At 29.4% G+C, this 27,879-nt stretch overlaps 3 protein-coding genes and 1 long non-coding RNA gene across 8 annotated transcripts; 2 read left to right on the top strand and 2 right to left on the bottom strand.

Annotated features, from left to right (window-relative positions):
* Nucleotides 1-241: 241 nt before the first annotated feature.
* LOC136999853 (uncharacterized) lies at nt 242-3,047 on the bottom strand. Of its 5 annotated transcripts, none has more exons than XR_010890132.1 (5): nt 2,231-3,047; nt 1,940-2,143; nt 1,785-1,853; nt 1,268-1,658; nt 242-1,172 (listed from the first exon to the last, which is right to left on the bottom strand). XR_010890132.1 is itself a non-coding variant. In XM_067354651.1 (4 exons), exons 1-4 carry the CDS (start codon nt 2,319-2,321, stop codon nt 1,332-1,334), a joined length of 357 nt encoding a protein of 118 aa, XP_067210752.1. In that variant the 5' UTR covers nt 2,322-3,047; the 3' UTR covers nt 242-1,331. The 5 variants fall into 5 exon arrangements, 1 of the variants encoding a protein (XP_067210752.1); XR_010890129.1 differs by having other exon boundaries at nt 1,836-1,853; XR_010890130.1 differs by having other exon boundaries at nt 1,268-1,375; nt 1,836-1,853.
* Nucleotides 3,048-3,183: 136 nt separating this feature from the next.
* LOC105668680 (uncharacterized) lies at nt 3,184-7,644 on the top strand. The gene is made up of 7 exons (XM_067354650.1): nt 3,184-3,729; nt 3,987-4,163; nt 4,251-4,943; nt 5,023-5,133; nt 5,222-5,434; nt 5,886-5,978; nt 7,467-7,644. The coding sequence occupies exons 3-7, from the start codon at nt 4,772-4,774 to the stop codon at nt 7,508-7,510; spliced, it is 633 nt and encodes a 210-aa protein (XP_067210751.1). The 5' UTR covers nt 3,184-3,729; nt 3,987-4,163; nt 4,251-4,771; the 3' UTR covers nt 7,511-7,644.
* On the bottom strand, nt 6,206-13,326 carry LOC105668667 (uncharacterized). Its single transcript, XM_067354648.1, has 12 exons — nt 13,126-13,326; nt 12,199-12,604; nt 11,911-12,114; nt 11,721-11,831; nt 11,408-11,503; nt 11,221-11,334; nt 11,047-11,139; nt 10,163-10,234; nt 7,780-9,795; nt 7,539-7,622; nt 7,113-7,234; nt 6,206-6,512 (listed from the first exon to the last, which is right to left on the bottom strand). Exons 3-12 carry the CDS (start codon nt 12,080-12,082, stop codon nt 6,465-6,467), a joined length of 2,928 nt encoding a protein of 975 aa, XP_067210749.1. The 5' UTR covers nt 12,083-12,114; nt 12,199-12,604; nt 13,126-13,326; the 3' UTR covers nt 6,206-6,464.
* Nucleotides 13,327-24,044: 10,718 nt separating this feature from the next.
* Nucleotides 24,045-25,310, top strand: LOC137000060 (uncharacterized). Its single transcript, XR_010890355.1, has 3 exons — nt 24,045-24,107; nt 24,605-24,820; nt 24,965-25,310. It is a non-coding gene; the product is annotated as an uncharacterized lncRNA (long non-coding RNA).
* Nucleotides 25,311-27,879: the final 2,569 nt, after the last annotated feature.

Raw genomic sequence — 27,879 nt, 5'->3', positions numbered from 1 at the left:
ATTGACATTAACTAGGAGTCCTTGGAGACTGATTGTCAAAAAGAAAAGCTTGTATTTATCTTTTTTTTATGATATATATGTGTTTCTAAATATTTTTTATATTGAATGAAATGAGAGATCATACATATCTGTTATGAAAAGTTTAATTTATCCGGAATATAATTTGAATTAGAAAAAAATATGTAACATGTTTTTATATATAGATAGAATATAATTATGGATACGATTTTTTATATATATGAGGTATGTTTATGATAGAAATGCTTGTAGTAATTTCAACTTTCTTTGATAAGATAAATAATAGAACACATTAATAAAAGTAAAAACTACTTTGTTATTCTTCCTTAAAATCTAACATAAATACTACAAGCATTTCTATCATAAGACCAAAGTTTTTAATAAATGTTACAATTTTTTCTTTATATATTAACGTTTTGAATCCGGATGATGTAAATGGGTAAGAAAAACTAAGATTTTAGGAATTAGGTTGATTAAATGACATCATGCAAATAAAAGCAAGTTTATTTATATTACAGTTTATATAATGAAGTGAGAGAAACTAAACCTTAAAAGGCCTATTTTGAAACAAACAAAACTAAATTTCTTTATTTTGATGAGAAATTGTTTGTAATACTATTGTCCATATAAATATTTTATATGTTTATTACAATAAATAATAAGACAGCCAATTTGCGTCGATTTTGCATATTTATTAATAATAAGTTATTTTAGAACATTTGAAATTTTCACAACTAGCCTATTTTATGACAAACCATATATTATAAGAGTAGTAGAAACAATGTGGATTACTTGTTGTAATAGCTGATAGTTCCAAAGACATTTTATGATTCTGTCTGTATTATATTCATAAACTATTACTGAAAATTATTTTACGTACTTAATCTGTTAATCGAGAAACGAAAAAATTTATTATATTTGTTCTGGAAACATTAACAAAATGAGTAACTATGATGCAAGTATGAATTTCTCAGGCCGATTTTTTGCATTATGAATACAAGCCTTTATATTTGCATCGTATATCTCACAACTTTTAATATCTGATAATGTAGACTTATCAATATTTTTCCCACAGTCATAACTTTTGGTAGAAATAGTAGTCTCATTGTTAATTTCACTCATATTATCACAGCTTACCATTGCACTAGTATTACCTAGAAATATTACAAGTTATTATATATTATTTATATTTATTATTTATGTTTATAATAATTGAAACTTATATGAAAATATTTGTATGTATATTTACCATAAGACAAGGCTGTATCAATATGATTTTAGAATTACATTGTCTTTTAGAATTGTCAGTCTTTTCATTCGCATTGCACCCTCACAAGTATCGGTTTCGTTAATATTTCTTGAATAAATGAATTAAATTTCAACAAAACATTTACTGAATTTTGCAATTGAGAAGTTTTCGTAAATAATAATGTTCTTAGTGGAGGTAAAAACTGTCATTTCCTTCTGACAATCAGTTTCTGAGGACATAACACTAGTTTCAGTGTTTTTAGAACTTTTTTCATCTAACATTGAAGATGTGGATTCAATATTTTTTCTATAATTATGATTTTTAGTAGAGATAGCAGTCTCAGTATTAATTTCACTCATATTATCATAGCTTACTATTGTGCTAGTATTATCTAAAAATATAATAAGAAATTAACTATTTATGATAACATTACAATAATTGTATCTTATAAAAATATTTATAATTAATGTGCATTTACTGTAAGATATAATTACGTCAATTTGATTTTTAGAATTACATTTCTTAGAGTTATAAGTCTTTTTATTTCTATTTGTATCATCACAGTTACCTGTTTCATTAGCATCTCCTGAAAAAATATATTACATTTTATTACAACATTTATTAAATTTCGCAATTCAGAAGTTGTAAATAAGTATGTGTGTGTGTTCATACTAGTAGAGGTAGTAAAAATAATCATTTCCTTTTGACAATCAGTCTCTGAGAATTCCATATTAGTTTCAACGTTCTTATCACTTCTTTTATCTGATAATGTAGACTTATCAATATTTTTCCCATAATCATGACTTTTAGTAGAAATAGCAGTTTCATTGTTAATTTCACTCATATTACCACAGTTTACCATTGCACTAGTATTACCTAGAAATATTACAAGTTATTATATACTACTTATGTTTATAATAGTTGAAACTTATATGAAAATATTTATATTATATGCACATTTACCATAATAAACAGCTACATTGATATGATTCTTAGAATTACATTCTCTCTTAGAATTATTAGTTTTTTCAAAGTTAATGCTTTCAGTTTTCATATCAGTATTATATTTCTTTGCAGAATTTATTTTTACATAAGGTTTATTTGTATTAATATTTGTAAGTATTGTTATTAACAGATTTTTATCATCTGAAAAATAAAACAAATTTAAAATAAAAATCAGTTACAATTGCGATCATTGTTTTATATGATATCTGTATGTTTTTAGATGTTTAACCTTGAAATATGTATAGGTTATAAAGAGTTATTTTAAAAAATATAATTTGAATTAAAGAGAATCATTACATTTATTATGCACATTATGTGTGTGTGTAAGAATATAACAAAACCATTTATATATGGCATAATATAAAAGAAAAATATTTTAATATATAAAATTTATTTTTTTACCGTGATACTTGCGGAATATCTAAATCTATCGCTATACTTTACTTTTCTACCGCGAGTTTTGGTTTTATACACATAGATCGAGGAACACACATAATGCACCCTGTCGGAAAATTTTACAAGAACATACATATTATATATTAAAATTCTTTATTATCAGAACATTTAAGTAATAACGAGACCTCTACCGAAGACTACACACGTGCAGGCACATGCAGGCACATACAGATACGTACATGTGCAAGTACATAGGCACGCGCAGGCATATACAGGCACGTACATTTAGGTACAGGCACATCCATAAACATACATATTGCACTTATATATGAAATATTGAGACCGTTGAATGCCGTTTTTGTATTAATCGACAGAATTATTACTATATTAATAATATATATTGCAGAAAGTCCAGATTTACAATAGATGTAGGAAGCTTAAGTCGTAAAAAAGAGACCAAACTTTATTATTTTTTACAGATTTGTTTAATTGTTCAATTTCTTGTGACTTTAAACTGTATCGACAATGAGTAAGCTTTAAGCCACAAGAAATTGAGCAATTAAACAAACCTGTAAAAAATCATAATAATTGGTCCATTTTTTACGACTTAATCCTAAGCTAATCTTAAGCTTAATCCTACATCTATTGCAAATCTGGACTTTCTGCAATATATATTATTAATATAGTAATAATTCTGTCGATTAATACAAAAACGACATTCAGCGGTCTCAATATTTCATACATAAGTGCAATATGTATGTTTATGAATGTGTCTGTTCGTAAAAGTACGTGCCTGTATATGCATACCTATATGCACTTGCGCATGATGTACGTATCTGTATGTGCCTGCATGTGCTTGCACGTGTGTAGTCTTCGGTAGAGGTCTCGTTATTACTTAAATGTTCTGATAATAAAGAATTTTAATATATAATATGTATGTTCTTGTAAAATTTTCCGACAGGGTGCATTATGTGTGTTCCTCGATCTATGTGTATAAAACCAAAACTCGCGGTAGAAAAGTAAAGTATAGCGATAGATTTAGATATTCCGCAAGTATCACGGTAAAAAAATAAATTTTATATATTAAAATATTTTTCTTTTATATTATGCCATATATAAATGGTTTTGTTATATTCTTACACACATAATGTGCATAATAAATGTAATGATTCTCTTTAATTCAAATTATATTTTTTAAAATAACTCTTTATAACCTATACATATTTCAAGGTTAAACATCTAAAAACATACAGATATCATATAAAACAATGATCGCAATTGTAACTGATTTTTATTTTAAATTTGTTTTATTTTTCAGATGATAAAAATCTGTTAATAACAATACTTACAAATATTAATACAAATAAACCTTATGTAAAAATAAATTCTGCAAAGAAATATAATACTGATATGAAAACTGAAAGCTTTAACTTTGAAAAAACTAATAATTCTAAGAAAGAATGTAATTCTAAAAATCATATCAATGTATCTCATGGTAAATGCACATATAATATAAATATTTTCATATAAGTTTTAACTATTATAAACATAAATGGTATATAATAACTTGTAATATTTCTAGATAATACTAGTGCAATGGTAAGCTGTAATAATATGAGTGAAATTAACAATGAGACTGCTATTTCTACTAAAAGTCATGATTACGGGAAAAACATTGATAAGTCTACATTATTAGATAAAAGAAGTGATAAGAACATTGAAACTAATATGGAATTCTCGGAGACCGATTGTCAAAAGGAAATGATTATTTTTACTACTACCTCTACTAGTACAAATACACACACATACTTATTTACAACTTCTGAATTGCGAAATTTAATAAATGTTATAATGTGTGAAATGTAATTTATTTTTTCAGGAAGTATTAATGAAACAGGTAACTGTGATGATACAAATAGAAATAAAAAGACTGATAACTCTAAGAAATGTAATACTGAGAATCCAATTGACGTAACTATATCTAATGATAAATGCACATTAATTATAAATATTTTTATGGTACAATTATTGTAACATTAACATAAATAGTAATCTCTTATTATATTTCTAGATAATACTAGCGCAATAGTAAGCTGTAATAATATGAGTGAAATTAATAATGAGACTGCTATCTCTACTAAAAGTCATGATTATAGAAAAGATATTGAGTCCGCATCTTCAATGTTAGATGAAAAAAATTCTAAAAACACTGAAACTAGTGTTATGTCCTCAGAAACTGATTACCAGAAGAAAATGACAGTTTTTACCTCTACTAGTAAGCATTATTATTTATGAAAACTTCTCAATTGCAAAATTCAATAAATATTCTCATGAAATTTAATTTATTTATTTAGGAAATATGAACGAAACCGATACCTGTGATGATTCAAGTATGAATGAAAAGATTGATAATTCTAAGGAACAATGTAATTCTAAGAGTCATATTGACATAACTATATCTTATGGTGAATGTACATTAATTATAAGTATTTTTATAAGTTTCAATTATTTTAATGTAAACATATGTAAATAGTAATCTCGTTTTATTTCTAGGCAATACTAATGCAATCATAACCTGCGATAATATAAGTGAAATTATCAATGCAACTCCAGTCTCTACTAATAATCATGATTATGAGAAAAATTTTAAATCTATATTTTTATTGTCAGATGAAAGAAGTTCTAAAACTGAAACTAACGCTGAAACTAATGTTATATTCTCAGAAACTGATTGCCAGAAGGAAAAGACAGTTTTTACCTCTGCTAGTAAGAACATATTTATAAAAATTTCTTAATTGCAGAATTCGATATTGTAATATAATGTATTTTAATTGTTTAGGAAATATAAACAAAGCAAGTTTGATACATTTTAATCAAGAAAGTGAAAGTGATACTTTTTTCTATACTGAAAACTGCGATTTTTTCGATAATTTTGATATTTCTATACTATGTGGTACACTGAGAAAAAAATACTGTTAAATCAATAGCATCAGTGCAATTGGCACTATTTAATCGGAGATCTTATTCAATGACAGTATTCATGATTCATTAATATTATCATTGAATCAATAAGATCTCCGATTAAATAGTGCCAATTGCACTGATGCTATTGATTCAACAGTATTTTTTTCTCAGTGTAGGTATCAAAATGCATAGTACATTCTGACGAGTATTATTGAAGAGTAATGTGCAAAATTTAATGGTTTTTTTGTTTTAGATTTGAATACAATAACAAATTTGCATAATGTAAATGTTATGGAAAATGTTAATACTGAAAACATAGAAGATTGCAAAGAACTTTCTTCTACTTGTAAGTATATCAATTTTTAGTTGTGTTTTCATATTTATTGCAACTACTAGAAATCTCTAATAGCTATAGATTCACAATATTCACGGTATTCACTGATAACCTCTTTCATATCATCTCTTACGAGCATTAAAGCGAGTTGTGCTGAATCGAAAAGTTTGTTATTACTATTTTACGAGGTTTGCAATAATTAGTGAATTATTAAATTATAAAAATCCGTGAATGAGCATCTGCATGAAGACATCTTAGCATTTTTGCGCCCTCATGGTTGTTAGACGTGCGACTCAATAGTAATAGTATTCTAGCAATAAGCATTAATAATTTTGATTTAAAGAAAAATTCTTTTATATAAGTATTAATTATGTATTTTGTTTAAAAATTAAAAATATTAAAGTATATATTACATTTAATATAAATATAAAAATCTAATAATTTATTATTTATTTTGATTAAAAATCAAATTTCTTCCAATGTCTCACCATGTGTTTATTAGCGACTGTGAGTGCACAAAACATTGGGGTGTCTGTTGATGCGGACCTGTAAAATTCCCAAAATGACAAGAGATTTTTTTATTTATTACAATCTATTCTATCTGTTCAAGAAAAAATTATTATCGGATACCTTGTATATATATTTGAAATTTTCATAATTAGCCTATTTTATGACAAACCATATATTATAAGAGTAGTAGAAGCAATGCGCATTACTTATTGTAATAGCTGATAGTTTCAAAGACATTTATGATTCTGTCTGTATTATATTCATAAACTATTACTGAAAGTTATTAATTTACGTACTTGTTAATCGAGAAACGAAAAAATACATTTGTTTTGCGCTCAATTTATGTTAACGAAATAGTAGCGCTATAGAAAATAACTCAAAAAGAACACTTGTAAAATATTTCAAGTCGACTAAGTTTTAAATACACAAAGTTTTAACGTACACTTTTTATATTATTTAAATTTTTATATTTTATACTTTTGTAATGTAATATAGTAGAAAGTTAGTTTTGGGCAACATACGTTTAAAATACAATCTTGTACATTATAATTATTGCTGTTTTTTTTGCTGATTATGTAACCAAGTTTTAATTTGCGGTGAAGAACGTCGAACAAGAGAATTATATTTTTTCTTTACTTCCTGTATTTCTTTTAGAGACGGTAATGTACGATTCTGTATGTGTAGTGCAAACGCTTGAAGTACTGCTTGCTTCTCGTTTTCAGTCCATCTAACCCTTTTTGTTTTTCCATACGGAGATGCTAGAAAAGAACGTAAAATATTACATATAAAATAATATGTATGAACATAATACACAATTCGTACTAATATTTAAATTTATATTTTTATGTACTTTTTATTTTATATTTACATTGTCATATATATTTATCGCGATAGATTATTGAAAAAAATTATGCTTTGATATATTAATTTCTTTTCAATCCTAAATCGCGCACACTATCTATACTTAATAATTGTAAGTGTTTAACATAGGGAAAAGAAGAGAATACACTTGTAATAGCGGGATTCTTACATAGACTAAAAGTAGATTAAAAAAGTACTTACTACTACGTTTCCGTTTTTTAGTTTGTTTATCTGTTTGCTTATGACATGTTATAGAATCAATTGAAGTATTAGATTGTGCTACGTCTGCAACAAACAATATATGTATTATAAATTTTAGTACTTATAAAATTGAATTATTCTGTATAAATTCCATACAAACATCTATTATAATATAAAACAAATGAATAATAAAATTACTTATATGTATGTACATAATGTAATTAATATTAAATAGCATTACCAATTTCATCAGTAGTATTAAGAATATCCTGGTTTAAAGTATTTTCTTTTTCAGAATCGCTATTCGATTCATTCTCTGATTCTTGTTCATTTCCTCCTTGTACTGCTTCTAGATATCGAGAAATTTTAAGTATATCTCTGCTTGCTTGTGGTTGCCTATAGTGCTCCTTATGTATTTTATCCGCATGACCCATAAACGTTGCGAGATCCGAAATTTCAGTATCATTCAGATTGAACTGAATACAATGTGTTGCTATGTGTTTTCTTAATGTTGTACCACGCAAAGTGGTTGACTCACTTGCGTTACATGCACGTGTAAATTTCCGCATTAAAACACATGCTCTCAGATATCGATATCTTTTTTTATCGAAACCAGGTAATCCAAAAATAAAAGGATTTTTTTTTGGTACATTTGCTTCTGTACGAAATTTCAAAATTAATGAAATACAGTCAAACATTTCGTTTGACAATAAAACGGGTACTGTTCGTCCCAACTTTCCTCTAATACAAAATCGCACATATTTTTCGGCAATTTTTCTATCTTCGACTGATAAGGATTTATAAATATCACCAAACATATTTTTATTAACTTTAACATGATGTTTAAAATCTTCTATCTCTGCTCGTTCCATTTCTCCTGCTCGACGTCTATTAAAGACATGTATTGAAGTTAATGTGACCTCAGCCAAGGCAAGCCATTTTTCATATGTAAAAGATCCTTTTAATGCTGCATATGCTGCAGTTCTTTGCTTCGCCAAATGTATGTACAACTTTTTAATATCATTCAATGATGGTAGATTAATCTTTTTATGCCTTTTATGAGCAGACTGCGTCTCTTTTACTGTTTTAGTGACACTTGTTCCAATATCTACGACAAGCAATTTTATAAAATCTTTGACTAATTTTTTCTTATTTTCATCTTCTTTTTTGATGCATTCCAAAATTAGAATATTTCCTACGTATTTAAGAAGAGTTGACAAAGTAGATGCTACTGCTGGAGTTCTATATAGTTGTGTGCCGTTATCATATCCTGCAATAATATTTATTGCAGAAATACAGTCATCATATAATCGAGGATGGTATAATGACTGAAAATCTTGTATATTTGTATTTATATCTTTTAATGCTAGGAGAAACCGACCGAGAAGACGTAACCTTGCACGAATCATATCATGTTGATGTTGTGCCTTGTATTTTATACACATTTTATTCGCATATATAATCAATAATTCGTCGTATCTCACAATACGTGTTATCTCATCTTCTCGCATAACAGGGAAAACAGTTTTTGTTAAAGCATCATTTGCCAATGGATGAAGTCTTCCGGTAACTTTTCTCTCCATAATCATAATATTTCTATTTCTTTGGAAATTTTTGTTAAAACAAACTCGAGAATGGTGTCTTATTGTGCTTTTCGCAAAAAATCCTTTACATTTGGCACAGGCTATAAAATCAGTAGCATTTTTCTTACATTTTTTATTTGGACGTCTGCTTACAATTAATTGTCCAGTATTAAGTTCGGCTTGTGTGTTAAACTTAAAGTTTCCATTTTTTCGTATAGCTTCTATCATTTTCAATCTTTCTGGGTGTTTAGCAGGTAACACAACAAATTTTTTTACTTCTGCTTTGTTACGATGAACTGTTACTAAATGTCTTGCAAGTTGAGATTGCAACTTTTTGCAAAAAAGACAATAATTTTTTTTAGTTGATTTTGTATTAGAAGTTTCAACGTACATGATCTCGTCGTTACATATTGTTGTGCCAACAGTATTCGCGTTTGAAGTGTCCAAACTTGAAACTGAAGTTGTAGTCTTGTTCATATTTTTCACGTGTTGTATAGATTCATCATGTATGTGTGAAGAAGAACTGTGCTCCGAAGGTACATATTCCGAATCCCCATCAGTATCATTAGCAATTGGAGAAGAATGAAGACCATGAAATAATGGAACATCAATGGTTTGTGAATCATCTTGTTGATCAATAGAAAGTATATTTCCTTCATCTGGTGATACTTCTTCTATGTATAGAATAAATTTTATGACATTTTATAATATTCAAATTGACAAATATCTCCTATTAATATTATAAATAAAATTAGAGAAATATCAAAAAAGCAAGAGTCGGTTATTTCCAACAAAAAGACAAAACTTTAAAAATATTTTGCTAATAGAATATACAAGTACTCGAGAATGAAATAGTCAATTTTACGTCTCTTAAAATAGATTCTAACGTCTTTTGAAATAGACTGTGTAAAAAAGTACTATTAAAATAACACATTATTTTGATACTACTATAATGTTATTAAAAATATCATTGTTGACTCCGCTAATCGACTTTTCTCTTTTGACACATTTTCAATATGTTCATTCTTAATATCAACATACCAGACATGCTATACGTCAATCGTTTAACACATTTCTCCACATCACTAAACTCACATCCACCATATATTTTAGCTATAACAATACAAAAAAATATACACACCAGAAACTTTTAAAGCAAAAGTAAGTTGTTTTATTTCTGAGAGTTGATCGTATATTTTCGAGTAAAAGTATATATAATAGACTACCTTTATTCATAAAATACTATTTTATTTTCCCAGCATGCAAAAAATGCAAAAAAGTGCAAAAAAAAAATATTTTATATATACAAGGTATCCGATAATAACTTTTTCTTGAACAGATAGAATGGATTGAAATAAATGAAAAAATCTTTTGTAATTTTGGGAATTTTACAGGTCCGCATCAACAGACAGCACAATGTTTTGTGCACTCACAGTCGCTAAACACATGATGAGACATTGGAAGAAATTTGATTTTTAATCAAAATAAATAATAAATAATTAGATTTTTATATTTATATTAAATGTAATATATACTTTAATATTTTTAATTTTTAAACAAAATACATAATTAATACTTATATAAAAGAATTTTTCTTTAAATCAAAATTATTAATGCTTATTGCTAGAATACTACTACTATTGAGTCGCACGTCTAACAACCATGAGGGCGCAGAAATGCTAAGATGTCTTCATGCGGATGCTCATTCACGGATTTTTATAATTTAATAATTCATTAATTATTGCAAAACTCGTAAAATAGTAATAATAAACTTTTCGATTCAGCACAACTCGCTTTAATGCTCGTAAGAGATGATATGAAAAAGGTTATCAGTGAATACCGTGAATATTGTGAATCTATAGCTATTAGAGATTTCTAGTAGTTGCAATAAATATGAAAACACAAATAAAAATTGATATACTTACAAGTAGAAGAAAGTTCTTTGCATTCTTCTATGTTTTCAGTATTAACATTTTCCATAACATTTACATTATGCAAATTTGTTATTGTATTCAAATCTAAAACAAAAAAACCATTAAATATTGTACATTATTCTTCAATAATACTCGTCAGAATGTACTATGCATTTTGATACTTACCACATGGTATAGAAATATCAAAATTATCGAAAAAATCGCTTTTTTCAGTGTAGAAAAAAGTATCACTTTTACTTTCTTGATTCAAATGTATCACACTTGCTTTGTTTACATTTCCTAAACAATTAAAATACATCATATTACAATATAGAATTCTGCAATTAAGAAATTTTTATAAATATGTTCTTACTAGTAGAGGTAAAAACTGTCATTTCCTTCTGGCAATCAGTTTCTGAGAATATAACATTAGTTTCAGCGTTAGTTTCAGTTTTAAAACTTCTTTCATCTGACAATAAAAATATAGATTTAAAATTTTTCTTATAATCATGATTATAAGTAGAGACTGCAGTTGCATTGATAATTTCACTTATATTGTCGCAGGTTATGATTGCATTAGTATTATTTAGAAATAAAACAAGATTATTTTACGTTTGCACTAGAATAATTAAAACTTATAAAAACTTATAAAAATACTTATAATTAATTTACATATTTACATTTACCATAAGATATAGCTACATCAATATGATTCTTAAAATTACATTGTTCCTTAGAATTATCAATCTTTTCGTTCATACTTGAATCATCACAGGTATCGGTTTCGTTAATATTTCCTAAATAAATAAATTAAATTTCATGAGAATATTTATTGAATTTTGCAATTGAGAAGTTTTCATAAATAATAATGCTTACTAGTAGAGGTAAAAACTGTCATTTTCTTCTGGCAATCAGTTTCTGGGGACATAACACTAGTTTCAGTGTTTTTAGAACTTTTTTCATCTAACATTGAAAATGCGGACTCAATATTTTTTCTATAATCATGACTTTTAGTAGAGATAGAAGTCTCATTATTAATTTCACTCATATTATCACAGCTTACTATTGCGCTAGTATTATCTAGAAATATAATAAGAGATTACTATTTATGTTAATGTTACAATAATTGTATCATAAAAATATTTGTAATTAATGTGCATTTACCATAAGATATAGTTACGTCAATTTAATCCTCAGAATTACATTTCTTAGAGTTATCAATCTTTTTATTTCTATTTGTATCATCACAGTTACCTGTTTCATTAATACTTCCTGAAAAAATACATTTACAACTACATTTTATTACAACATTTATTAAATTTCGCAATTCAGAAGTTGTAAATAAGTATGTGTGTATTCGTACTAGTAGAGGTAGTAGTAAAAATAATCATTTTCTTTTGACAATCGGTCTCCGAGAATTCCATATTAGTTCCAATGTTCTCATCACTTCTTTTATCTAATAATGTAGACTTATCAATATTTTTCCCGTAATCATGACTTTTAGTAAAAATAGCAGTCTCGTTGTTAATTTCACTCATATTATCACAGCTTACCATTGCACTAGTATTACCTAGAAATATTACAAGTTATTATATACTATTTATGTTTATAATAATTGAAACTTATATGAAAATATTTATATTATATGTACATTTACCATAAGATACAGCTACATTAATATGATTCTTAAAATTACATTGTCTCTTAGAATTATCAGTCTTTTCAAAGTTAAAGCCTTCAGTTTTTATATCAGTATTATATTTCTTTGCAGAATTTATTTTTACATAAGGTTTATTTGTATTAATATTTGTAAGTATTGTTTCTAACAAATTTTTATCATCTAAAAAATAAAACAAATTTAAAATAAAAATAAGTTATAATTGCGATCATTGTTTTATATGATATCTGTTTTTAGATGTTTGACCTTGAAATATGTATACGTTACAAAGAGTAATTTTAAAATATAATTTGCATTAGAGAGAATTATTATATTTATTGTGTACATTATATTTATACGAATATAACAAAAACATTTATATATGGTATAATATAAAAGAAAAACATTTTAATATATAAAATTTGTTTTTTTACCATTTTTTGCCATGATACTTGCAGAATATCTAAATCCATCGCTATACTTTACTTTTATACCGCGAGTTTTGGTTTTATATACATAGTTTGAGGAACACACATAATGCACCCCGTCGGAAAATTTTACAAGAACGTACATATTGTATATTAAAAACCTTAATTATCAGAACATTTCAGTAATAATGAGATGTCTACCGAAGACTACACACGTGCAGGCACATGCAGGCATATACAGATACGTACAACATGCGCAAGTACGTATAGGCATGCGCAGGCACGTACTTTTACGTACAAGCACATCCATAAGCTTACATGTTGCACTTATATATGAAATATTGAGACCGCTGAATGCCGTTTTTGTATTAATCGACAGAATTATTACTATATTATTAATATATATTGCAGAAAATCGAGATTTTCAATAGATGTAGTAAGCTTAAGTCGTAAAGAATGGATCAATCATTATTATTTTTTACATATTTGTTTAATTGGTCAATTTCTTGTGACTTAAAGCTTACTCATTGTCGATACAGTCTAAAGCCCATATCAGACAACGCATTGAAGATTGAGATTAAAGGTTAAAGATTGAGAATTTGACCAATCAGAAAAAAGTAATATCTGTTTGCTCCTTTCTAATTCATCAAATTCCTAATCTTCAATCTTTAATCTCAATCTTCAATGCGTCGTCTAATACAGGTTGTAGACTGTATCGACAATGAGTAAGCTTTAAGCCACAAGAAATTGACCAATTAAACAAATCTGTAAAAAATAATGATGATTGGTCTATTTTTAACCACTTAAGCTTACTATATCTATTATAGATCTAGATTTTCTGCAATATATATTATTAACATAGTAAAAATTTTGTTGATTAATACAAAAACGGCATTCAGCGGTCTCAATATTTCATACATAAGTGCAATATGTATGTTTATGGATATGCCTGTTCGTAAAAGTACGTGCCTGTATATGCCTGCGCATGCCTATATACTTGCAGATGTACGTATCTGTATGTGCCTGCATGTACCTGCACGTGTGTAATCTTCGGTAGAGATCTCGTTATTACTTAAATGTTCTGATAATAAAGAATTTTAATATATAATATGTATGTTCTTGTAAAATTTTCCGACAGTGTGCATTATGTGTGTTCCTTAAATTATGTGTATAAAACCAAAACTCGCGGTAGAAAAGTATAGCGATAGATTTAGATATTCCGCAAGTATCATGGCAAAATATGTTAAAAAAACAAATTTTATATACTAAAATATTTTTCTTTTATATTATGCCATATATATAAATGGTTTTGTTATATTCATATATATATATATATATATATATATATATATATAATGCGCATAATAAATATAATGATTCTCTTTAATTCAAATTATATTTTAAAATAACTTCTTATAACATATACATATTTCAAGGTTAAACATCTAAAAACATGCAGATATCATATAAAACAATGATCGCAATTGTAACTTATTTTTATTTTAAATTCGTTTTATTTTTCAGGTGATAAAAATCTGTTAGAAACAATACTTACAAATATTAATACAAATAAACCTTATGTAAAAATAAATTCTGCAAAGAAATATAATACTGATATGAAAACTGAAAGCATTAACTTTGAAAAAAACTAATAATTCTAAGAGAGAATGTAATTCTAAGAATCATATCAATGTAGCTGTTTATTATGGTAAATGTGCATATAATATAAATATTTTTATATAAGTTTCAATTATTATAAAAAAACATAATACAAACAACAAAATAGTATAATAACATGTAATATTTCTAGGTAATACTAGTGCAATGGTAAACTGTGGTAATATGAATGAAATTAACAATAAGACTGCTATTTCTACTAAAAGTCATGATTATGGGTAAAATATTGATAAGTCTACATTATCAGATAAAAGAAATGATAAGAATATTGAAATTAATATCGACTTCTCAGAGATTGATTGTCAAAAGAAAATGATTATTTTTACTACCTCTACTAGTACGAACACACACACATACTTATTTACAACTTCTGAATTGCGAAATTTAATAAATGTTATAATAAAATGTAGTATATTTTTTCAGGAGATGCTAATGAAACAGGTAACTGTGATAATACAAATAGAAATAAAAAGACTTATATCTCTAAGAAATGTAATTCTGAGAATCAAATTGACGTAACTATATCTCCACAGTAAATGCACATTAATGATAAATATTTTTATAAGATACAGATATTGTAATGATAACATAAATAGTTAATCTCTTATTATATTTTTAAATAATACTAGCACAAGCTGTGATAATATGAAATTAATACTGAGACTGCTATCTCTACTAAAAATCATGATTATAGAAAAAATATCGAATCCACATCTTCAATGTTAGATGAAAAAGGTTCTAAAAACACTGAAACTAATGTTATGTTCTCAGAAACTGATTGTCAGAAGGAAATGACAGTTTTTATCTCCACTAAGAATATTATTTTTTACGAAAACTTCTCAATTGCGAAATTTGGTAAATGTTTTGATCAAATTTAATTTATTAATTCAGGAAATATTAACGAAACCGATACTTGTGAGGGTGCAATGCGAATGAAAAGACTGATAATTTTAAAAGACAATGTAATTCTATGAATCATATTGATATAGCTGTGTCTTATGATAAATATACATACAAATATTTTCATACAAGTTTCAATTATTATAAACATAAATAATAAATATAAATAGTATATAATAACTTGTAATATTTTTAGGTAATACTAGTGCCATGATAAGCTGTGATAATATGAGTGAAATTTACAATGAGACTACTAAACGTATGTTGTCCGAAACTTACTTTCTACTATATTACATTACAAAAGTACAAAAATTTAAATAGTATAAGAAGTATACGTTAAAACTTTGTGTATTTAAAACTTAGTCGACTTGAAATATTTTAAAAGTGTTCTTTTTGAGTTATTTTCTACATCCACTACTATTTTGTGTTAACATAAATTGAGCACAAAACAAATGTATATTTTTTCGTTTCTCGTTTAACAAGTACGTAAAATAATAATTTTCAGTAATAGTTTATGAATATAATACAGACAGAATCATAAATGTTTTCGGAACTATCAGCTATTACAAGTAATGCGCATTGCTTCTACTACTCTTATAATATATGGTTTGTCATAAAATAGACTAATTGTGGAAATTTCAAGTGTTCTGGAATAACCTATTACCTATTACTAATGAATATGCAAAATCGACGGAAATTGGGTGTTTTATTATTTATTGTAATAAACATATAAAATATTTATATGAACAATAGTATTACAAACAATTTCTCATCAAAATAAAGAAATTTAGTTTTGTTTGTTTCAAAATAGGCCTTTTAAGGTTTAGTTTACTATATAATGTCACTTCACTATATAAACTGTAATATAAATAAACTTGCTTTTATTTACATAAAGTGATTTAATCAACCTAATTCCTAAAATCTTAGTTTTTCTTACTCATATACATTATCAAGATTTAAAACGTTAATACATAGAGAAAAATTGTAACATTTATTAGAAACTTTGGTTTTATGATAGAAATGCTTGTAGTATTTATGTTAGATTTTAAGGAAGAATAACAAAGTAGTTTTTACTTTTATTAACGTGTTCTATTATTTATCTTATCAAAGAAAGTTGAGATTACTACAAGCATTTCTGTCATAAATGTACCTCACATATATATAAAAACATCGTCCCCATAATTATATTCTATCTATATGTAAAAACATGTTACATATTTTTTTCTAATTCAAATTATATTCCGGATAAATTAAACTTTTCATAACAGATATGTATGATCTCTCATTTCAAGATAAAAAATATTTAGAAACACATATATATCATAAAAAAAGAGGTAAATGCAAGCTTTTCTTTTTGACAATCAGTCTCCAAGGACTCCAAATTAATACCAATTTTAGCACTTCTTCCATCTGACAATAGAAATGAAAATTTATCGATGTTTTTCTCATAATCATGGCTCTTAGTAGAAATAGCACACAGTCGCATTATTAATTGTTATTAATTGCACGCAGGTCAACACAGATGATCATTGCATTAGTATTACCTAAAAATATAACAAAAGATTGCTATTCATGTTTGGATTATAATAAAATTAACAATAAAATATAATGATAATAATTTAGTTACAGAAATACTTGGAAAATAAATTTGTACTTACTATAAAATACAGCTACATCAATATGTTTCTTAGAATTACATTGTTTCTTTGAGTTATTAATCTCTTCATTTATATTTGCATCATCACAGTTACTCATTTTGTTAATATTTCCTAAATAAATATAATAAATTTCATTATAACATTGATTAAATTCCACAATTGAGAAGTATTTGTAAATAATTATATGTACTTTAGAATAAAGATGTCATTTTCTTTATATCACTTACATATAACAATTTTAAATATTTCACATATATATAAAAAATCGCCCTTATAATAATATTTTATCTATATACACAACACATGTTGCATATTTATTTCTAATTCAAGTTATATTCTGAATAAAACAATCTTTCATAATATATATATACCTTTCATTCAAAGCTAAAAAAAGTACTAAAAAAACACATATCACGTAGAAACAACGATCACAAGAATCCATTGAAGTGCTTAGAAGTTAGTGTATATTTAACGCATGGTAAAGATTTAAAGATTTTTTTTAGATTTAATGTCTCTAATAATTTTAATTTCGTGAAAAAATTTAATAAAAAAAATTAATTAATGCAGACAGAAAAAAGATGCAACTTTAGGGAAATCTTTTCTTATTGTAAGGCAAAAATGAGGAAACGTACAAATGTTCTTAAACACGTTTGTCTACCAATTTGAACAGGAGAGATGTGGTAGATCGTGGTTTATGATTTCCAAATCTAAAGAAGCGGACTTGCGTTTGGATTATGCAACTTGATTTCTTCGTATAATGTGTTTTCGATCCGAGTCAGCAGGAATATTAGGACACTCTTGTTCTTTATACTTTCTAATAAGACCAACAGGCCAGTCATTGTGTACAACCATTGACTTCCTGCTAAAAAATAAAATATCCTTACAAAACAGCTAACTAATAAAATAACTACACATTGAAAACAATATAATAATTATTAAAAAATTTAAAGATAAAAATGTGATGGTGTGTATTGAAGTTCAAAATTGCAAAACACTAATGCAATACTTACTATTGGTATCTGTCAATAAACTTAGGTAACAATGCTGTCACCGAAGGAAAGACTTGTATCAAGCAGATATTATTCTCGTCTTTTAATATGACCGGGATCGCAGCTTTCTCCAATGTACAGTAGCCTCCAATGATTCGTTCCTTGACCCCCTCTGCGGGGCAAGGAAATAGGAGTATAGTCATTACGCCATTGGCTATCTTCTATTTCCCCTTGCCCCGCAGAGAGGATCAAGGAACGAATCATTGGAGGCTAGTGTACTTTATGCTATCATCCTTGTTGACAGGCGTGATATGGTCTCACTTTCATCAATCTTGAGAATATGGAGTACATTTTCACTTGTTGCACACAAATCGATCCCTATATATGTTAATGTAGGCTTGAGATGTTGATTTACATTAATATGCTTTATTAAGTAAACTTTTGGAATACAAAAAGAAACGTTCAGCTTTTTATATATAAGCGATATAACTGTTATAAACTATACATATACAAGGCAGGCCACATACGCAATGTGACACATGAAAATCACTAGATAATGCCAACCTTACTTTGAATATTTACTCTAACACTTCCCCTAAATATTCAAAATTAAACAAAAACAATAATACTTCTCTATCTAGGAACAAACAAAAAACGACAAATTACAACTTAAACATGACAAAATAATAACAAAATTATTTTAAAATAATCTCAGTCATTCCCAACATTTTACGTAATTTTTCAAACTGTCCACGTAAAATTGGTTTTGTTAAAATGTCTGCCACTTGTTTTTCACTTGATACATGTTCGATTCTTAATTGCCCCTGTTGGATTCGTTCTCGTAGAAAATGAAAGCGCACGTCAATGTGCTTAGACCGCTTATGAAAACTAGGATTTTTAGCTAATTTAATAGCACTAGCATTGTCCACATAAAGTGTTGGTATAGTTTTTAAAGGTGCAATTTCACTATATAACTGGTTCAACCATACAGCATCCTTTGCTGCTTCAGATGCAGCAACGTATTCGGCCTCCGTGGTGGACAAGGAGACACTTTGTTGACGTCTGCTTGCCCATATGATTGCTCCACTGCTGTATTTACATACTGTTCCACTGACTGAGCGTCTTGTTGTTACGTCACTAGCATAGTCCGCATCACTATAGATTTCTAATTCCTTGCTATTTGTAGTTCCATTATAATAAATACCAAGAGTTACTGAGCCCTGGATGTATCTTAGTATACGCTTAACTAGAGTCCAATGCTTTTCTTGAGGATTTTCCAGAAATTGTGAAGCATAATTCACAGCGTAGGCAATATCAGGTCGTGTAGCGATTGCCAGATACATTAAACAACCTACAGCCTCGCGGTAAGGAGCACTTGTTTTACTCTCGTTGTCTACTTCCCCTGCTTGATGACCTTTTTCCATCGGAGTAGAGACAGGATTTGCCTGATCCATCTTAAATCTTCGAAGAATATTTTCAGCATACATCTTCTGAGAAATAAAAATTGAATTATCTTCAAGTTGATTAATGTATATGTTTAGAAAACTTGGCTCTACAGTTATCTTGAATTCTTCTTTTAATTTATTCAAGAATTCTTCTATGTTGATTCCTTTTGAAGCAGCAATTAGTCCATCGTCAACGTATAGTACTACTATAAGTTTTTCATTGCCTATTATGCGATAAAACAGGCATGGATCCGCCGAACTTTCACACAATCCAAAGTCCAATGAAACATCCTTGAATCGTTTATTCCAGCACCTAGGTGACTGTTTAAGTCCATATAGACTTCTTTGGAGTTTACAAACACGATTAGTATTATCTTGAAAACCCTCAGGTTGGTCCATGTAAATATCTTCCTTGAGAAGACCATTTAAGAAGGCCGTTTTTACGTCAAACTGTGCTAATTCCAGATGCTCATTTGCTGCAATACTTAACACTGTGCGTATCGTGTCAAATCTAGCTACAGGGCTGAACGTTTCCTCATAGTCTATCCCTTTTCGTTGACTAAATCCTCGAGCAACTAGTCTTGCTTTATAGCGAGTAATATCACCGTTGGTGTTACGTTTAACACGATATACCCAGCGATTTGAAATAGGTCTGCAACCTTTTGGTAATTCGACTAAAGTCCAAGCCGAATTTTCCTCCAATGATGCAAGTTCATCTTCCATTGCTGATTTCCAAGAAGACCATTCTTCTGACTTGATTGCTTCATTAAAATTTTTAGGTTCATCCACTTCAGCCAGCATCATTTCAACTAGACGTTTTGGCGGCTTCAATTTACTTCGATCTCTTAATCCTCGTCTCGTAGCCGTAGACATTGGAGTCTCTGAAAGTGAATCGTTTTCTGAATCCAACGTCGGATCTTCCGAAGAATCAACCAACGGACCAACTGAAGACTTTAATGGTTTTTCTGTAAGCTCCTTCGTAGGACTATTCGGTTTATTGTCATTTGGTTGCTTATTCGTCTTATTCGTCTCAAGAGGAAATAACGTCCATAATTTTCCTGCTGTTTCCGGCTCAAATATGACATCTTTACTACGAATAACTTTATTTCCAGACTTCATCCAAACTCGGAAGCCGTCTATGTTATCCGAATAACCAACAAATATACCTTGTTGTCCTTTAGCGTCCCATTTCTTGCGTTGCACTTTTGGCACGTGTACAAAACATTTTGTGCCAAAAACGTGAAACTTGCTTAGATGTACAGTCTTTCCGGTGAACAGCTCATACGGCGTTTTTCCATCAACGCTGCTAGGTCCAGTTCGATTGAGTATATACACCGCCGAATTAACTGCTTCTGCCCACAAGAATTTAGGTAGATTCTTTGCTAGAAGCATTGTCCGTGCAAGATCCACTACAGTTCTATTTGTACGTTCAGCACAACCATTCTGTTGTGGTGTATATGGATTAGTAACAGCAAAGGTTACGCCATTAGATGACATGAGTTCCTGTACTTTGCTGTTCTTAAATTCAGTACCTCCGTCGCACTGAAAAATCTTCATAGGTCGTCCGCATTGAGTTTTTATGATTCGTAAAACTTCTGCAATTTTGTCAGCAGTCTCTATTTTCTCTTTAAGAAAATAGACTATGCGCAGTCTTGAATAATCACACGTAAAACATACAAAGTACTTGGCTCCTCCCAACGACGCACATTCCATAGGGCCACAGAGATCAGCATGAATAATCTCACCGACTTCGGTTGCTCGCTGTTGACGTTCTTTAAAGCAGTTACGTTGTTGCTTTCCTTCGACGCAGGCTCCACAAAAATAATTATCCTCCGTATAGTGAATGTCATACTTTTCCAAGATCTTCTTGACATGACGTATATTTTGATGACCGAGTCGTTCATGCCAAATTTGTACTTGATCCTTTGAAAATAAATTTACTTCATTAACATATGACATTTCTGGTAATTTTATACGAATTATCATCCTAAACAATTGACCGACTCGAACGCCTCGTGCCTTGACAATACCATTTTTAGTAAATTTACATCCACTTTTGGATGATTCAAATGACATACCTTTGTCAAGTGCGGAAGTTACTGAAAATAGATTTCTACGTGCAGTTGGTACATACAGAACATTTTCCATACGATATGAAAACCATGTTCCATTAACCAAGGCTTCAAACTTGATAATTCCTTTGCCAAGTGCATCCATTGTTGTCTTGTTTCCTATATGTATTTTAACTGGCGTTTCAAAATGTTCAAAGGATGAAAACCACTTACTATGATTTGTCACATGATCCGTTGCACCGGAATCAACAATCCATAAGTTGCTATCAAGTTCAATATTCATAGCCTCACAAACAAATGCTTCATCATCTGTCTCACGTATTTTCTTCTGTTTCTTATCCTTACTTGGGCAATTTTTACGAATATGACCTTTTCCGCCACACTTGTAACATTTATAAGATGCAAGCTTGTCTGTTTTCTCTTTAATATTTTCGGATTCAGACGACTTCTTTGGTTGATAGGTTTTGCTGTTTTTTGTGTTACCACGCTCATTCTTTCCTTGAACCTTGACTTTACTTGCCATTAGAGCGACTATCTCTTCTTGTTTTTCCGCACGTTGCTGCCTCCGTTTCTCATCAGATGTCAACACTCCTACTAAATTTGTAAAAGTCTGTTGATTTTCTGGTCTTGCCCACCACGCTTGTCGAAGACTCTCATAATCATCAGGCAAAGAATCTAATAATTTAACCATTATAGATGATTCATCAGGCCTTACATTTAATTGCTGCATACGCAAAATTAATCCTTCAAATTTAGTAATATGTGTTACCATATCATCTGCTAAATTTTTATTGAAACTGAAGAACTCAGCTTGAACAGTGTGAGAAGCTTGTTTAGTTTGTTGCTCAAAGACAGCGTGTAACTTGAGCCACATATCTCTTGCACTGTCACATGTAACCAACAATGTCATTACTTTGGATTCCAAAGTCTTAACAATAATTTGACTTGCTGCACGATCTGCTTTATCCCAAGCTTTTAAGCTTGTTTGATAAATAGTTTGCTGCTCTGCACTTGCATCCACTGTTAATGCCGCTGGTTTTTCAATTTCGCCAGTGCATATTTCATACGCACCTTCAGTTCCGCGTAGCAAATTTCTTACCGCAAACTTCCAGATGTTCCAGTTATCAGCACCTCGTAACTTTTCAATTCCGTGGAATTCCATCTTATCTGATGCAATAGTTCCAGTAAAGACTCGAATAACCTTACTTTTATTCCGTGCGTACCAGCAATGTTTGCTATTTCCATGCACACAAAAAAAGGTCTATACCACAGAACCACGCTCTGCTACCATGTTAATGTAGGCTTGAGATGTTGATTTACATTAATATGCTTTATTAAGTAAACTTTTGGAATACAAAAAGAAACGTTCAGCTTTTTATATATAAGCGATATAACTGTTATAAACTATACATATACAAGGCAGGCCACATACGCAATGTGACACATGAAAATCACTAGATAATGCCAACCTTACTTTGAATATTTACTCTAACAATATACAGCATGAGATTATGTAAAATTATGCATCATGATTGAAGGAGTACTAGCTCTGAAAATTTAAAACGTAATATATAGGGAAGCAAATAAAAATAAGCTTCTTCAAAGACATTTTGTCGTGTGTAACTCGCACAAAACAACAATAAATTCCTCGTGTTTTGTTATTTTTTCCACATTATCGCCGTATCTAACCGAAGAAGTTGAGTTATGTCTGCAAAAAGCACATTGTAATCATATAATTTTATTGTAAAATCTATAGGCATCCTAAAATCTGTCTCCCCATAGGATTTATGATGGCCATTAGACTTTATAATGGAATGAATTTTTATTGCGATATATTTTTTCGCTGACATAACCGAATTTCTTTGGTTAGATACGGTAGCAATGAGGAAAAAAATAACAAAACGCGAAAAATATATGCAAAAATATTTAATATTTAATAATATAATTAAATATTTTAATATTTATTGTTAAGAAATAAAAAAAAAGGTTACCTTTTATGAAAAATATCTCCAAAGCACGATGACGAAACGACTGACCACGGCGGAAGAGATAGGCGGCGCCTATTAAGCCCGTGTCACACTACGCATTGCGGACGCGATCGGATTATCATTGCGGATCGGAATTCAGCCAATCAAGGCGAAGCGGCATGTTGTTTGATGTGAAACAGGTGCTTAATAGGTGCCGCCTATCTCTTCCACCGTGGTCAGCCGTTTCTTCGTCGTGCTTTGGAGATATTTTTCATAAAAGGTAACCTTTTTTTCTTACTTCTTAATATAAATATTAAAATATTTAATTAGATTATTGAATATTAAATATTTTTGCATATATTTTTCGCGTTTTGTTATTTTTTTCCTCATTGCTACCGTATCTAACCAAAGAAATTCGGTTATGTCAGCGAAAAAATATATTGCAATAAAAATTCATTCTATTATAAAGTCTAATGGCCATCATAAATCCTATGAGGAGACAGGTTTTAGGATGCCTATAGATTTTACAATAAAATTATATGATTGCAATGTGCTTTTTACAGACATAACTCAACCTCTTCGGTTAAATGCGACAACAATGGAAAAAATAACAAAACGCGAGGAATTTATTATTGTTTTGTGGGAATTTCACACAGCAAAATTTTTTTGAAAAAGCTTATTTTTACTGATTGCTTTCCTATGAGTTACGGTTTAATTTTCCAAAGCTAGTTCTCCTTCAATGATACCTAACTTTACATAATCTACTGTTGTATATAGGAATCAATTTGTGTGCAATAAGTGAAAGTGTACTCCATATTTTCAAGATTGATGAAAGTAAGGCAATGCCGCCTATCTACAAGGATGATAGAATAAAGTACATTTGAGGAAGCTGCAATTCTGATCATATCGAAAGGCAGGAAATAATATCTGCTTGATACAAGTCTTTCTTTCGGTGACCGCATTTTTATCTAGGTTTATTGACAGATACCTACAGTAAGTGTTGCATTAGTAATTTGTAAACTTCAATTTACATCATCATATTCTTATCTTTAAACTTTTTAATAATTATTATGTTGTGTTCAATATATAATAGTTATTTTGTAGTTAACTGTTTAGTAAGGATATTTTACTTTTCAGCTGGAAATCAATTGTTGAACAAGATGACTGTCCGAGTCTGTTGGTTGCATCAGATAACATAAAGAGTGTCCTGATATTTCTGCTAACTCAAATTAGAAACACATTGTACAAAGCAATCAAGTTGCACAATCCAAGCATCGATAGTTAAAAGCTATAATATTAAGAATAAGCGCGCGCACACTTGTATTGTTTCTAGATTCGAGAAATTTTAAGTATATCTCTGCTTGCTTGTGGTTGCCTATAGTGCTCCTTATGTATTTTATCCGCATGACTCATAAACGTTGCAAGATCCGAAACTTCAGTATCATTCAGATTGAACTGAATACAATGTGTCGCTATGTTTTCTTGTTGTACACTTTCACTTATTGCACACAAATTGATTCCTATATACAACAGTAGATTATGTAAAGTTAGGTATTATTGAAGGAGAACTAGCTTTGGAAAATTAAACCGTAACTCATAGGAAAGCAATCAGTAAAAATAAGCTTTTTCAAAAAAATTTTGCTGTGTGAAATTCCCACAAAACAATAATAAATTCCTCGCGTTTTGTTATTTTTTCCATTGTTGTCGCATTTAACCGAAGAGGTTGAGTTATGTCTGTAAAAAGCACATTGCAATCATATAATGTTGTACCACGCAAAGTAGTTGATTCACTTGCGTTACATGGACGTGCAAATTTCCGCATTAAAACACATGCTCTCAGATATCGATATCTTTTTTTATCGAAACCAGGTAATCCAAAAATAAAAGGATTTTTTTTTTGGTACATTTGTTTCTGTACAAAATTTCAAAATTAATGAAATACGGTCAATTCACATTTCGTTTGACAATAAAACGGGTACTGTTCGTTCCAACTTTCCTCTAATACAAAATTGCACGTATTTTTTGGCAATTTTTCTATCTTCGACTGATAAGGATTTATAAATATCACCAAACATATTTTTATTAACTTTAACATAATGTTTAAAATCTTCTATTTCTACTCGTTCCATTTCTCCTGCTCGACGTCTATTAAAGACATGTATTGAAGTTAATATGACCTCAGTTAAGGCAAGCCATTTTTCATATGTAAAAGATTCTTTTAATGCTACATATACTGCAGTTCTTTGCTTCGCCAAATGTATGTGCAACTTTTTAATATCATTCAATAGATAGATTTATCTTTTTATGCCTTTTATGAGCAAAGATAGAAGATGCGTCTCTTTTAACGTTTTATTGACACTTGTTTTAATATTCCAATATTAATATAAGGAAACACATAGCAACACATTGTATTCACAACGAGCAGTTTTATAAAATTTTTGACTAATTTTTTCTTATTTTCATCTTTCTTTTTGATGTATTGCGAAATTACACTCACCCGAAAAAAAAGCGGTACACTGAAAATGTGGGAAAAATTCATCAAATTTCAACTGACGATAACTTCGTAAATAATAAAGATAGAAAGTTCTATAAAATATGGAAATGAAGCTAAAAATCTCTACTTTAAGAATCAATTTATTTCAATGTTGCAAAATAAATTTATTGAAAATGGCGGATGACAAAGCGCGAGCATGCAAAATTGAAAAATAATGGTTCGAGTTTGCGACGGTGCACGGTATAAACAAAAAATTGTAGCTTATTGGGATCAAAAGCGTACGAAAGTACAGAGTCTCCTCTTTAAAATGCTTTTTTATGCATCTCGATACGATGATTTTTCGCCGAGAGATTCGCATTTGAAGAAAAAGGCAGATTCTTACTTCAAATGCGAATCTCTCAGCGAAAAATCATCGTATCAAGATGCATAAAAAAGCATTTTAAAGAGGAGACTCTGTACTTTCGTACGCTTTTGATCCCAATAAGCTACAATTTTTTGTTTATACCGTGCACCGTCGCAAACTCGAACCATTATTTTTCAATTTCGCATGCTTTTGCTTTGTCATCCGCCATTTTGGAGAAAATTGTTGCACATTATTGCGTTATGAATTTTCGAACACTAGACATCCAAACTTTTAAAATGGTTTTTAAAAAATCCTGCTAGCTGTATTACGTGCCGAGATATTCAATTTTGAACCAGACCGAATTGCAAGAATAAGAATTCCGTGGTCATCAGCTCCGCGGTATTTTAAAACTCCAAACTCTTCTTACGGTTGTAAGTGTCAATTCTGCTTTTAGCGTTACCCAGGATCAACGGCGTGGACGTGGCAGAAATCTGATCCCGTGTGTGTGTGTGTGTGCGTGCACCACTGGGATAAGGACCTCATGGCTCGTCAGGTCCACGATATTTAACGACTCCAAACCCTCCCGGTGGTGCGTGTACAATTGCGTGTGCGCGCGCGTATATTAATAATGGGTATGACCTCCTCGTGCGCGTATTACCTCATTCATGCGACGAGGTATACTCCTTATTAATGTTCTAATTTCAGACTGCGTAATGTCATTCCACTCTATTTCAAGAACTCTTCGAAGTTCTGGCAATGACTGAGGAGCAGGTATATGATTTCGTACTTTTCTGTTAATATTGTCCCATAGGTGTTCAATGGGATTTAAATCTGGACTCATTGCTGGCCATTCGAGTCGATTTATGCCAACTTCATCGCAGAAATCAAGCACTTTTCTCGCAATGTGCGGTCGAGCATAAACAAAAAGTCAGGGCGGAGAAATCACAAAAGATCTGCAGACATCTCCTTCGGATGCAAAACAATTGATTGAAAAATAATGGTTCGAGTTTGCGACGGTGCACGGTATAAACAAAAAATTGTAGCTTATTGGGATCAAAAGCGTACGAAAGTACAGAGTTTCCTCTTTAAAATGCTTTTTTATGCATCTCGATACGATGATTTTTCGCTGAGAGATTCGCATTTGAAGTAAGAATCTGCCTTTTTCTTCAAATGCGAATCTCTCGGCGAAAAATCATCGTATCGAGATGCATAAAA

The sequence above is a fragment of the Linepithema humile genome, chromosome 5, assembly GCF_040581485.1.
Source record: "Linepithema humile isolate Giens D197 chromosome 5, Lhum_UNIL_v1.0, whole genome shotgun sequence".
NCBI classification, from domain to species: Eukaryota; Metazoa; Arthropoda; class Insecta; order Hymenoptera; family Formicidae; genus Linepithema; species Linepithema humile.
Note: the sequence above shows the minus strand (reverse complement) of the source record. Positions and strands in the feature narration are given on the sequence as shown.